A 13,130-nucleotide genomic window follows, 5' to 3' on the forward strand; every position below is an offset into this window, starting at 1 on the left:
TTGCAATTGACCCCAACCCTGCAAGAGATCCACAAATAAATAGAATTGAACAAAAGAAAATGAAATGTATTAATACTAACTTGATGTACCTGTAAAGCTAGATTATATTGTCCTGCAATCAAGACTAGGCTGTATTTACAGAAAAAAAATAAAATAAATCTGAGCAACAAGCAAATTGTAGGAAGATGAAAAAAAGTGGCATTCTCATGTGCATTTGACAGATGATATAAGGTGTATGTTGTAGAAAGTGTCTATTTGTATGGTTGCCGTACGGACAACCCGGCTGCCATTGCGGTTACCGAAGTACAAGTTGGGTTAGGGTACAACCCAATATCACAACAATTTTTAGGGGTTAGGGTTAGGTTTAGTCTTAGTCACGTGACCTAAACGGGCCAAATAGGAACGCTGCGTACAGATAGATTATCGGTAAATTGATACGGCAACCGTACAGATAGCCAATGCCTTTATTGTAACAAAACAATGTGTGCATGTAATTATTACGACCCCCTCTAGGATGTCATGTCAAGGCTTGAGGGGCCGCAACATAAATAGGACGCCACACAGAAATCAAAGGTTTATCAAAAGTATTTATTAACAAAATCCTAAAAGCAGCAACTGACCAAACTAAAGGGGACTGGAGACCCTGACCAAACTGAACAAAAGTAGGGAGGACACTGGGCCAACCCTATAGAAGGCTGTTGTCCCAGCGTCCACCCTCTAAACTACCAAAACATACAAAAGACTAAAACTACCTAAAGACGAAAACAAGTGAAGTGTATTAGAAAACTCCAGTCCAAACTAAATTAACGAACTTACAAAGATCTCCAGTGGGGAGCTGAAGAACTCTCCCTGCCCATAAAATCATCCGTGTGCTTGCAATACAATCCGGTAGTTCTTTGATTCATTTGTGTTTGTTTCATTCTGTGTGTGTGGAGTTACAATTTATAAATGAAGTTGTCAGTGTGTAATCATTCCGCGTGTCTATTTACATTTGTGTGCATGTTAAAACAAACCGACCCACTCTATGGGCCGTCTCTTTTCTCTTTTGGGACACTTTTGGCGAGCAAGAAATGCAACTTTTTAAACAAGTGTCTTTTTGTACGGTGGCCGTACGGACAACCCGCTGTGCTATTGGTACGTTTACCGAAGTACATGTACCAATAGCACGTACACGTCTTAGGGTTAGGATTAGGTTATAACCCCAACAATTTTTAGGGTTAGAGTTAGGTTTATGGTTTAGTCTCAGTCACATGACCTAAAGTGGCCAATGACTGACCTATCACATGACTTAAACTGGCCAATGAGGGGTGCTGCGTAAGGATAAAATGTCGATATATTGATACGGCAACCATACGAATAGCCACTGCCTTTAAACAATACACTCGAAACGACAAGTCGCAGCAAAGTGATAGACGCACCAATCTGAGGCCAACTTCATAAGACACCTTCTTTTAAACTATATATTTCTGATAACATATAGTCATACTGGCATGAAAAAACAAGTTAATTTTAATAGAAAGAGTACCAAAAGATCATTTTGATATGTACGGTCAAAGGTCTGTAGTGTATTACAGCTTTTTACCTATAGTGACATTATAGAGGGGACTCCACTTTGGCTGCTTGTTTCTGCCAAGCAATGACTCCACATTCTGAACTTGAATTGTGCCTAGTATCAGTGGATAGGTCTGGTCCTTTTGTGTTTGGTAGCCACTAATAAAAACACATAATTCCCTCGGGAATTTTCTGAATATAATTGCAGGGATCCACTTTTTAATTTTATTTTGTTGATTTATAAGTAAATGCACATGTACCATTTACATATCAGTTGTAGCATGCACAGATCTTGCACATATGCACAAAGATTTCATATCAAGAACAAATATTAATTTTGAGTCGCTCATCTAGCACCTGGACAACCCACTTAAATATGCCAAACACAAAAGCACTTCTTTGATAGTTGATGGATAAACAGAACCAAGAGCAATCCTCACACGTCTAAATCACACTAGCAGCAGTGTCACCAAAGTACTGGTGAAATATCTGAGGATGGGCTTGGTTAAACTGTCTGAGGAGTTTCTTCCTCTCCTTGGTTGACATATTGGGATCCAGGTGGATGTTGTCCAAGAGGTTCCAAAGCTCTTCTTTTGTGGTCTTCTTTGTAGAATCAGTGTAAGTCCTGCTGCTGATCTGCTGACTGAAAGGTCTGCCTGGAAGAGAAAGGGAGGAGGGCTGAACTTGCCAAAAGAGCCCCAGCACAAAAACAGCTTCATGGAAGTGACATTTTACAGTTCTACAATTTTATAAGTGCTATCACCGATTTGGGGGAAAAACACACACAATCTGAGGCCGACATCGGCGAGACATATGCGTGCTATCTGGGTTAATATTAACTTATGCTAACGATAATGCTAACTTATGCTAGTGCTAGGCTAATGTTAACGCTTAGCTAATGTTAATGCAGGGTTAATGTTAATGCAGGGTTAATGTTAATGCTAACTTATGCTAATGTTAAAACTAGCTAATGCTAACATACGTTAATGTTAATGCTAGCTAATGCTAATCTATGCTAAAATAATGTTGTTTTGAGCGAGCGGGTTGTAAAATAGATGGATGGATGTTCTGAATTTGCTTTCGGGGGTCAGGACCTGCATGCTCACTTGCATTTTTTTCAGGAAATGCAAAAATTCTCAATTTCAATTGGGAAAGGTCATAATGGTCAAAAATGGTGGGTCATGAATGATTAAATGATCACAGAATACAAAAGAATAAATGTTCGTTATCTACCAGGAGTCCTTTGGAGGCGTATCAGGCAATGCAAGCAGGGAGAAATTCTTTGATTTATGGGTCAATGACGTTTAAGGATTTTACCGCATTATATTTCATAAAATGGGCATCATCGGGTAAGATTTGCATGAATATTATGATGGAAATAAAAATACAAATACTTTGACACCTTATACAGGACAATAATATAACTAAAATAGGGCAGAAAATAAGTTTGAATAGATTTAGAGTAATGCTGTTGGACATATTTAGGTGTCATGTCATAAATCCATATACAGTATATTTATTTTTCTTTTTATTGTACAGCATATGTTTACCTGCCACATCAGGTTGTTTCCCTTGAACAAGGCTGGCCAGCTTTTCACTTACTTCTTTATGCAAAGCACCAGGAATCTGAAACAAAGTCAAACAAGGGAAACACTTTTAATTATTATTATTATTATTATTATTATTTTTTAATTAATCAATAAAAACTGTCTTGAAAACACAATTCCGTTAACAAACTGCAGCGTTAATTTTGACAGCAAATTTTGATTTAGTTTCAGTCATAGTCTTTTGACAAAAATGTAACACTTTTAGTCAAAATGCAGTCATCACGACTATTTCAGTTAAGATTTTAGTCGGCTAAACTTGGTACAGATATAGTTGACTGAAATATAAAGCATAAGAGTTTATGTATTTTTAAAAAGATTCAGTTAATATTTATCAACCTGATATTAGATGGTTTTAATGTTTGCAAATACACAAAGATTTTGATCAATTTGATCAACGTGTAAGAACACGTGGTGGCATTAATCCTGATTGGATTTCGTGCAATGTGACATAATTATAGTTTCATTTTTATTAGTAAATCAAAATATCAATTAGGATTCAAGGATTTTATTGTCATTTCCGCACAAAAGATTTGACAGCAAAGCTACTGACTGCTAGTTTGTGTTCACATGTATTTATTTATTTTTTTAATTAGTCATAATGTAGTTATTGTCACTTAATGTTTTCTGTGGCACTTTTTAATTATGCACAAAAAAGCACGTTGAATTGCATTGTGTAGTAAATGCACTATACATATAAATCTGCCTGAAAACATTTGTGCAAGTTGACGAAAACTATGATAAAAAATTTTACTCTGCAAAATCAACATTGAAATCATAAAGAGTTCCGTTTATTATATTTACCTTGGCATATGATAATGTGGTGACAAAAGTAAAGAGACTAAATAATAATAAAAACAAAATATTCCCAGAGTGAGGCTGTAGAGAGTGTTTGACTTGAGAAATGCAACAATTTACCACAGGTGTAAAAAGTACTGATATATCATAGTCAAGTAGAAGTACAGTACTGTTACTTGTCCTCAAGTACAAGTAAGTCATACATAAAACATTCAAGCACAAGTAAAAAGTGGCTCAATTAAATAGTATTCAAATGTAAAAGTTACTAGTTACTTTCACTCCCCAATGTTTATTTTTGGTAATAAATGTTGCCACAGTTTGCTTGCTGACAGTAAATATCTCATGTATAAATTTAAAATGCAAAAGATGATAGGAACTATATCTATTTTTCACAAAGACATCTGTATAAAATAAAAGGTTAGTCAAAATGTAAAATAAAATAAAAATAAATAATGGTTGGTTGTAGAAATAAAACCAATTACTTTACTTCTTTTAAAACATACTTAAGCACAAGTAAAAATACTGATTTAAAATAAGAACCCATAAAAGCAACTCAATTACAGCAACGTGAGTACTTACAGTATAATAATGTTTTCACCTTTAGAATTTACAGCATTTTTTTGTTTTCATAACTATTAATTAGAACCAGTAATGATTTACTGGAAACTTTAGCTCAATGGGCGTTTCCGTCTGTAATTTGGCTGCATTTCTGTACCTTAAATATTTCTGTGATGTTGCTCAGCATGAAGACCAGCAGCAGGTCCTCACTCTGCTTAGAAAGAACCTTGCTGTGCAGGATTGCCCTTGAAAAAGCTCTGTTCACCACCAGTCTGTTCTCTACCTGTGGGTTAGACGGCTCATGTGACTAAAACCTCGAGGAAATCCACAAACACGACTTTGGCTTGAGTGACACTAAATACAGTATGTGTTCTTGTGAGTTTTAAACATGGTGTATGATTTAGTCGCCAGCCTGTACCTCCTGATCCACCTTCATTTCCTTTGGGTCAGCAGCCAGAGACATGAACCGAAGCAGCCTGCGCAGCTCCTCTCTGTAGCTGTGTGGCAGCAGCTTCAGACTCAGCTGCAGAGCTTCTAGAGCTTTATTCATCTTGGCCTTCACTGAGCAGCATGTGGAGGAAAAGCAAAAGGTAATGGACTGGGATGCTTTGAAACCAAAAGAACATTTGTGATTTCTTTAGAAGCCTCACCCAGCAGGTCAGTGATGGCGGTATAGATGTCGGCCATGTGTTGTGGCAGCAGTGGAGGTTTGTTTGCATTGCTGTAGTGTTTTACCAGGGTCTCATACAGCAGCATCTTACACTGGGCCAAGCTGCTTGGGGAGAGAGAAATCTGATCATCACTGCTGTGACCTGAAGAAGACAAATTGATGCCATCATAGTGCAACATTAACACACAGGAAACGCATGTGCGAAAGAATAAAAACTCTGCTTTTATGCATGTGTCTTATGCTACATCTCCAGAAACTTGCCCCCTTGTTGAAAGCTGGTAGCCGCTGCTTCTGGCTCCAGGTTGTGGTCGTCTATGGGGACACAGTGTGGCAGCTCTCTGCTCAGCTCCACCACTGGCTGGTCAGGTAGGAAATCTAAACAGTCCAGAGCTGCACAGAGCCACTGATCCTCTCTGACCAAAACATGACAACACATATGTTGATTTATGCAGATGAGAAACCTAATGAGGTCAATTCTGTAACATTTTTCAGTCTGTTTAAAAAATAAAATAATAATAAATGATTTAAAGGTCCAGCATTATGCTATTTTTCACCCATCGCCGTTTGTTCTAACAACCCCAACAACACAGTATTTGAGGTTTATTTTCCCAAACTCGCCTGTTTTATGGAGTTTCGACCCTCTGAAAAGTCACTTTCAGAACGCTCCTAAAAACAGGCTGTTATTTGGGTCTTCAAGCATATGCATGAGTAGGCGTGCTGTTGCATGAGTGGGTGTACTGTTGCTGTGATAAACACACACGCTGAAGCAGCGTGTGTGTTTATCAGAGCAACAGCAGCAGTAAATCACTAACTGTCTTTCTTTCCCTCCGCACCTCACTAATGTTGATTACTTAACCAAAAAGTAATTGCTCAGAAAGCTGGGGTAATAGATGTAAAACATATATAGACCCATTAATCAAATTACAAAAGAGAGCATTAAGAATAACACATAAAGTGTAATTACGGACACCTACTAACAAACTGTTTAAAAAATCTAGAACAATAAAACTTATGGATATAGTAAGATTAAAAGTGTAAGAGATTGTGTTTCGAGTAAGAAATAAAAGCCTTCCTTTCAGTATTATATCACTTTTTAAACAAAAAGAAGAAAAATACAACTAAAGAGGGGTTTATATTTTTGAACAAAGTAAATATAGAACAAATGTTAAAAGAAGATGCGTTTCTGTTAATGGTGTGAACGTGTGGAACGATTTTGAGGATGACTTTAAGTTAATGAGTTCATTCGATTCTTTAAAAAACAAAATGCTTTGCACCTATTGAAACATAAGTTGATAAGCTGATGAATAGCACTGTTATTGATTTGTTCCTATTGGTTTTTTTTTTTATATATAACGCTGTTGTTACTGCTTCAGCCCATTCCATTTTTGGTTGTTTAGATGAATGTTTATTCTTTGTATTGAATTGTATATGTTGGATGACAGCCAAGAACAAATAAATATCAATCAATCAAAAAAATCCATCTATATACTGTATATGGGTGGCATACATCAACTACACTAAATGAAATACATGCACAGCGACGACAAAGCAATAGGAATAATACATTGAAGCATGTCTTACTGTGAATCCTTGAAGGCTTTCAGGATCTGTCTGTCCAGATGATTACTGCTGCATATCAGCTGTGGGTTGGTGTGTAATGGCAGCACAGTTACTGGAGAAGCAGGCTTTTGGCTGCACTGGAGCACCCCATCCAGCAGTGGGAGGTCCACAAGGTTTAACAGCCTGAGCAGTGTGTGCTCCTGCCACACTTCATCCACCACTGGGAGAAAGAAGAACACGTATTCTGTCACATATTGTCAGAAATCTCCTAAAATTGTGATGAATAGTGAATTATTTGATGAAAAAGGGGAAAAGTGAGTCCTCTGGTGGCTGGCCTGGCTTACGTGACTGTGGTAGAATTGCATCTGTGTGGGATCGGTTTGGACTCAGACTGTCTACCAGAGGTTCCACTGACAGCTTAGTAGAGACTACAGTCTTCATAGGGTTGGTATGGGTGGGTGAGGGGGTGAGGTGAAGCAGCTCCACATGTGGCCCAGTGGGACATGTTTGCTCCATCTGCCTGAAAAACAAAATAAAACAGTCAGTATATAGAAGTATGAGAGAGTTTAAGACCATGATGATGTTTCGTCATCTGGTACAAACCAAGTAAAAATTATTTTATAAAATTATAGTGACACTAAAAGGGGAAAAAAAGCTACAGATTATGGCCTAGAGCAGATATTTGTAACTGGCAGCACACGGTCTGGTGTTGTGAAGCCCTGAGAATAAAAGCATATAATGACTCCAAAAAAATACAAAATGATAGGAAAAAAACAGCTAAATTATACAAAATGACTAAAAGATATACAAATTCAGAGGAAAAACTGCATAAATGATACAAAATGACTCAATAAACCATACAAAATTACAAAAAAATGAACAAAGGTAAAACAAAAATAGACAAATTAGCTGTAAAAACAAACAAGACTACCTGTACCACAAATGCAAAAAAATAACTAAATAAAATACCAAAAATATTCAAATAGACACCAAAAATAGACAGAAATGACTCCAAAAACACATGATTACAGAAATACACAAAATTACTGCAAAAACACACAAAAGGACAACATTTAAAAAAAAAATGACAACAAAAATACACAAATTATCTCTTAAAACACAGGAGACTATAAATATATATATATATATATATATATATATATATATATATATATATATATATATAAATAGAAAAATACACATGATTGACTCCAAAAACACGACAACAGAAATACACAAAATGACTACAAAGACACACAAATGGAAAGCAAAATTTCAAAAAAATGACAGAAAAAATAAAACAAATGACAACAAAAATACACAAATTAGCTCTTAAAACACAGGAGATGACTATAAATATTAATAGATAAAGAAATAAAATACCAAAAATAAACAAATTGACACAAAAAAAAAAAAACATGATTGACTCCAAAAACACAATGACAACAGAAATACACAAAATAACTACAAAAACATACAAATGGACAACAAAATTTCAAAAAATGACAGAAAAAATAAACCAAATAAGAACAAAAATACACAAATTAGATCTTAAAACACACAAGATGACTATAAATATTAAAAAAAAAAAAAAAAATTAAATACCAAAAAATATACAAATTAACTCTTAAAACACACAAGGTGACTATAAATAGAAAAAAAATAAAGAAATAAAATACCAAAATTATAGAAATTGACACCAAAAATACACATGATTGACTCCAAAAACACATAATGACTACAGAAATACACAAAATGACGACAAAAACACACAAATGGACAACAACATTTCAAAAAATGACAGAAAAAATAAACAAAATGACAACAAAAAAGTCCAAAATGACAGAAAAATACACGATTACTCCAGAAACACAAACACAAAAGCAACAATCAAGACAAAACTCTTTGTTCGTATCCGTTTTGTTTTAATGCTCAGATTGATTATCATTCTAAATGCTAACATGAATGTTGATAATGTGGCCCTCAGATCAGACAGTCACTTTTTTGTAGCGTCCGCTGTGATAGAATCTCTGGCCTCGACACTAAAAAAAAAAAAAGTGCTAAAATGTGATGCATTATGCACTCAACACATTAAAGGACACAAAATGTACAGTAGTAAAAGAGATTTGGTCAAATTCTTTCACTTTTTTTTTTCTTTTAAGGGGGATTAAAATCAAAACAATGATTAACACATAATTTGAGCATGCTTTAATCAAACGCTGACATTTGATTCTGGTGAGGATCAATCGCTTTGATTATTAATTTAAAACAAGATTAAATATATCATGAGCTGAGAATAAATAAAGCAGATTTGCACAGTTAAATTAAATACACAGGAAGTTAATGGATTAGATCATTTCTTTTATGAATATGACATAATTTATGGTGTTTAGATCTGTGTAAGTTTGAACATGTACAGAATAAATATTGACCTGTCAGGTTCAGCACTGCAGAAGAGCTTCTGGATCCCATTTCCAAGAGGACCTCTCTCCAACTCATCCACTGACGGTGTGCACCCTGCTACAAACCTGTGGGGTAAAAACACATTTTACTGTTAATAGAAAGTTTGATTTATGTTATTAATCTGTGTGTGGCACACCTGTAGAGAGAACTCTTGCTGTCCTGGAATGCGTCCCGTTTCTTGTCTTTCCCAAACACTTTGGTTCCCACAGCGTCAAACACGTTGCACTCCAACAACGCTTGGCACACACACACCACTTTGTCTCGGGACACATTAGCACCTTTGGTTTATAAGAAAAAACAAAAAAAATCCAAAGCCAACAGCTCATTGTCAGGAAAGGCACAGTAGAATTAGAACTGTCACTTTACGCATTACTTGCGATTAATTAATTACAGGAAGAAAAAAAACGCACTAAAAATATGAATGCCGTTAATCGCTTCTTTTTTTTTGCACCCCAAACAGCGCGTAACCTCTCATTGCACGCCTTCCTGGTACACCCATAATAGTGATGCATCAGCTACAACGGTAGAACCTGAGGAGAAGTCTTTGTGCAGGTTCATTTTAGTCACCAGAAAAATACACACACACACACACAGCGGATGGAAAACTAAAGCCCAGTTGTGTGCAAATTGTACAATAAAAGAGTCTGTGGGATCAGAAAAGCCCTTCCTTTTCCAATATTCCAGTGGAGCTTTTTCACCTTAATGCTAACTATGTAGCAGCTAGCACGAACCAAGTGGCCAGTCCACACTGGACAAGATGACAGGGTTCAGAGCCAAAATGAATAAATCCATGAGTGACAAATGAACAAAGTCAGTGGATGAATGATTGTAGTGGACAGTCGACCACTATCGGAGGTAGAGGATGTGGGCGGGGCTACTACTTGATTACTTGATGAGTTTATTTTGTGATGAATAATGTTTTTTTTTTTTTAATGTGCTTTAAGTACAGCACTGTGATTAATGGGTCTGTTTTAGTTATTTTATATTATCTGAAGGAGAGAAAAGGCAACAGTTCTTACTGTTTATGATGTGCTAACTGATAGCACTACATATGGACCTGATATTTTATAACATTTTTACTTTTTTCCATTTGGAGATTGACTAAATATATAGAGAATAGAGAAATGTATATGGTTCAAGTCTTTTAAATGACTTTATAAAGACCACTTTGTTCTACTTTATAATGTAATTTAAATGAAAATAGCTCAAGTTGAGGGCGTTTCTCAGCTATTTTTTGGTGAGATTAAAAAAAGAAAAACCTAGAGTAATTATTCACAAAGCATAATTAATTGATCGCACAATAATTTCAATCTATTGACAGCACAGAGTGACTATGTAATCAATGCATACCTTCCAAGCCTCTGACATGAGAAATCTGCTGCTCCAGGACATCCACAGCCTCTGATCCCAGGAAACAGTCACTGTGGGACTTCAGGTGAACTCTCCTACGCTTCACTGTCACAGTGGACCTGAGGTGAGCGATGAGGGCGCTCCAGATGGACGAGGCCTGGGCTGGTTTGGTGGCCACACTGATAGCTAAGAAAGAGTGAAAAAAAAACACACACACACACACACACACACACACACACACACACACACAAATAAACTGACAAAGCAGATTAAAAAATATGAAATGAAAACATTCTTCAAAGGATTCACATTAAATTAGTGACAACTGGAAGATTTTAAGGCTTTGAATCTAAATGCTCATAAAATCCTCTGTCATTTATGACCTTAATGGCAACAAGAGTGTCAAAGGGGCGGAACATTTCCTGTAATTTTCCACAGGAACATAAGATCAGAATATTTGGGAATATTCAAAAATATTAACTTTTCATGGGAATTATTTATTGGAATTAACCAGAAACTGGGAGTCATTTCAAATAACATTATCATATACCTATATAAATATTAAAGGTGCAAGAAAAAAATGTATTTGGTGATATATCGCAATATTTCACCATACGATTATGGTATAAAATCCAAAACATGTCAACATCAATTTTTATTATAATGTTTTTTGAATTAAAAAAAACTAAAAAAAAAAAATAAAAAAAAAACATTTATTTATGCTAACATATGCATAGCACTTAAAAGTCAGGTCACTAGGTGTCAGTGAACCTGGGCACTTTCATAGATATATATAATTTAAGAACTCAACAGAATCTTTGTAGCAACTGTTGTTCTCACAAGTGAAAGCAAGAATGAAATAAACTGTATTTCATAGCATTTTGTACTTTGAAATTATTGATATTGCGATATATCGCCATGTATATCGTATTGTTTAGTATCGATATATCGTGTCGTGACATGGAAATTGTGAATTGTATAGTCAGATTCATGGCAATGCACACCCCTAATAAACATTAGTATCCATTACAATTAAAAAAACATAACATTTCAACTAGGGTTACAAAATCCAAAGAATCCCAGGAAGTTAAATACTTTCCATTAGAATTAACAGGAAATTTTCAAAATTAATTGAATTAGATTAATTAAAATATCAGCATACATTTACTACCAAAACCTATAAATGATTCCCATAAAAAGATCATATTTTTTAATATTCCCAAAATTCCTGAGCCTGGGTTTGTTTAGAAAATTACCGGAAATGTTGCAACCTGGTAACAAAGCTATGATTAAAAACTATGGAGGGATGGAAACGGCTGAATGACAGAATAAATCTGATAGAATATAGAAAACAGCAACACATAACAGAGAGAAAATATGACTTCTATGCAGAGGTGTAAAGGGTACTGATATATTGATTGAAATTGTACTCAAGTACAAGTAAGTCATACATAAAATACTCAAGTACAAGTACACTTTTATTTTTGGTTAAAAAAAAAAAAGAAATCCTTTGCACGGTTCCCTTGCATACAGTAAACATCTCATGTATAAACTTATTAAGGATGAGACCAAATCTTACACAATTGTAATTCAATGTATATTTTCCACAAAAGCATCTGTTTAAAATAAAGGGTTTGTCAAATTGTACAATTATTATTTTTGGTTCATTTATTTTTTAAATGAACTCAATTCAAATTAGATTTTTTTTTTCCAGCTCTAAGTATAGCTACATTTATTAACTCTAAAACTGAGAAAATAACCAGCATTCAATGCATTACATTTAATCTGATTTGTTTTTTTGTTTTTGTATCTGTTGATCATTTTAAAAGAAAACCCTTTTTTTTTAACTCAGTAATGATTGGGTGTAGAAATGTAATGAATTATTTTACTTCTTTTAAAACGTACTTAAGTGCAAGTAAAATTACTGATTTAGAAATATACTCAGAAAAAGTACAAGTACCCATAAAGGCAACTCAGTTACAGTAACGTGAGTACTAGTAATCCATTACTTTCACCTCTGCTTCTATGTAATGATAGAATGAAGAGAACCAAACTAAATACACTAAAATAAAACAGATTATTAAAACCAACCCTAAAAGTAGATAAAGTGTGATCTTTCTGAGGCTGACAGCTGAAATATCTTCCTCCCACTCACTAATGAACTAATATTGACAACTTTGTTAGTATTTGCAGCTTTTTAAATTCGTATCCCTGAATGACCTCAGCAAAAAGGCCTTAGTTTCTACTTCATTCAATCAGTTTCACTGCTAGGAGTGTGATTTCCTGACTAAGCACTACATAGTGGGTGAGTTGAGGATGTTTTTTAATGTAGCTAAACTAACTCACGCTTTGTTTCATTAACTCACCCAGAGGACGTACACACAGCTTCTGTGCCAGGTTCAAGGCCGCAGCTCTTTCTTTTATTGTAGACATGTTGGTGAAATAATGGGACAGAAACGCACTTTAGTGCCTGTGAGCAGCTGAAAACTAAAGAAATCAACAGCGCTTTCCTATGTGACCACTAGGTGGCGGTAGTCCTCAACAAACGTCGAGTTTTAAACAAACGACAATTCCGA

General features: G+C 35.1%; 1 protein-coding gene across 1 annotated transcript; it reads right to left on the reverse strand.

Moving 5' to 3' along the window:
• Positions 1–1,995: 1,995 nt before the first annotated feature.
• Positions 1,996–13,043, reverse strand: LOC114465140 (DEP domain-containing protein 7-like). Its single transcript, XM_028449958.1, has 12 exons — positions 12,921–13,043; positions 10,564–10,740; positions 9,341–9,482; positions 9,174–9,269; positions 7,086–7,261; positions 6,763–6,961; positions 5,498–5,594; positions 5,162–5,351; positions 4,930–5,072; positions 4,669–4,794; positions 3,102–3,177; positions 1,996–2,207 (listed from the first exon to the last, which is right to left on the reverse strand). The coding sequence occupies exons 1-12, from the start codon at positions 12,985–12,987 to the stop codon at positions 1,996–1,998; spliced, it is 1,701 nt and encodes a 566-aa protein (XP_028305759.1). The 5' UTR covers positions 12,988–13,043.
• Positions 13,044–13,130: the final 87 nt, after the last annotated feature.

This window comes from Gouania willdenowi, chromosome 6 (genome assembly GCF_900634775.1).
Source record: "Gouania willdenowi chromosome 6, fGouWil2.1, whole genome shotgun sequence".
NCBI classification, from domain to species: Eukaryota; Metazoa; Chordata; class Actinopteri; order Blenniiformes; family Gobiesocidae; genus Gouania; species Gouania willdenowi.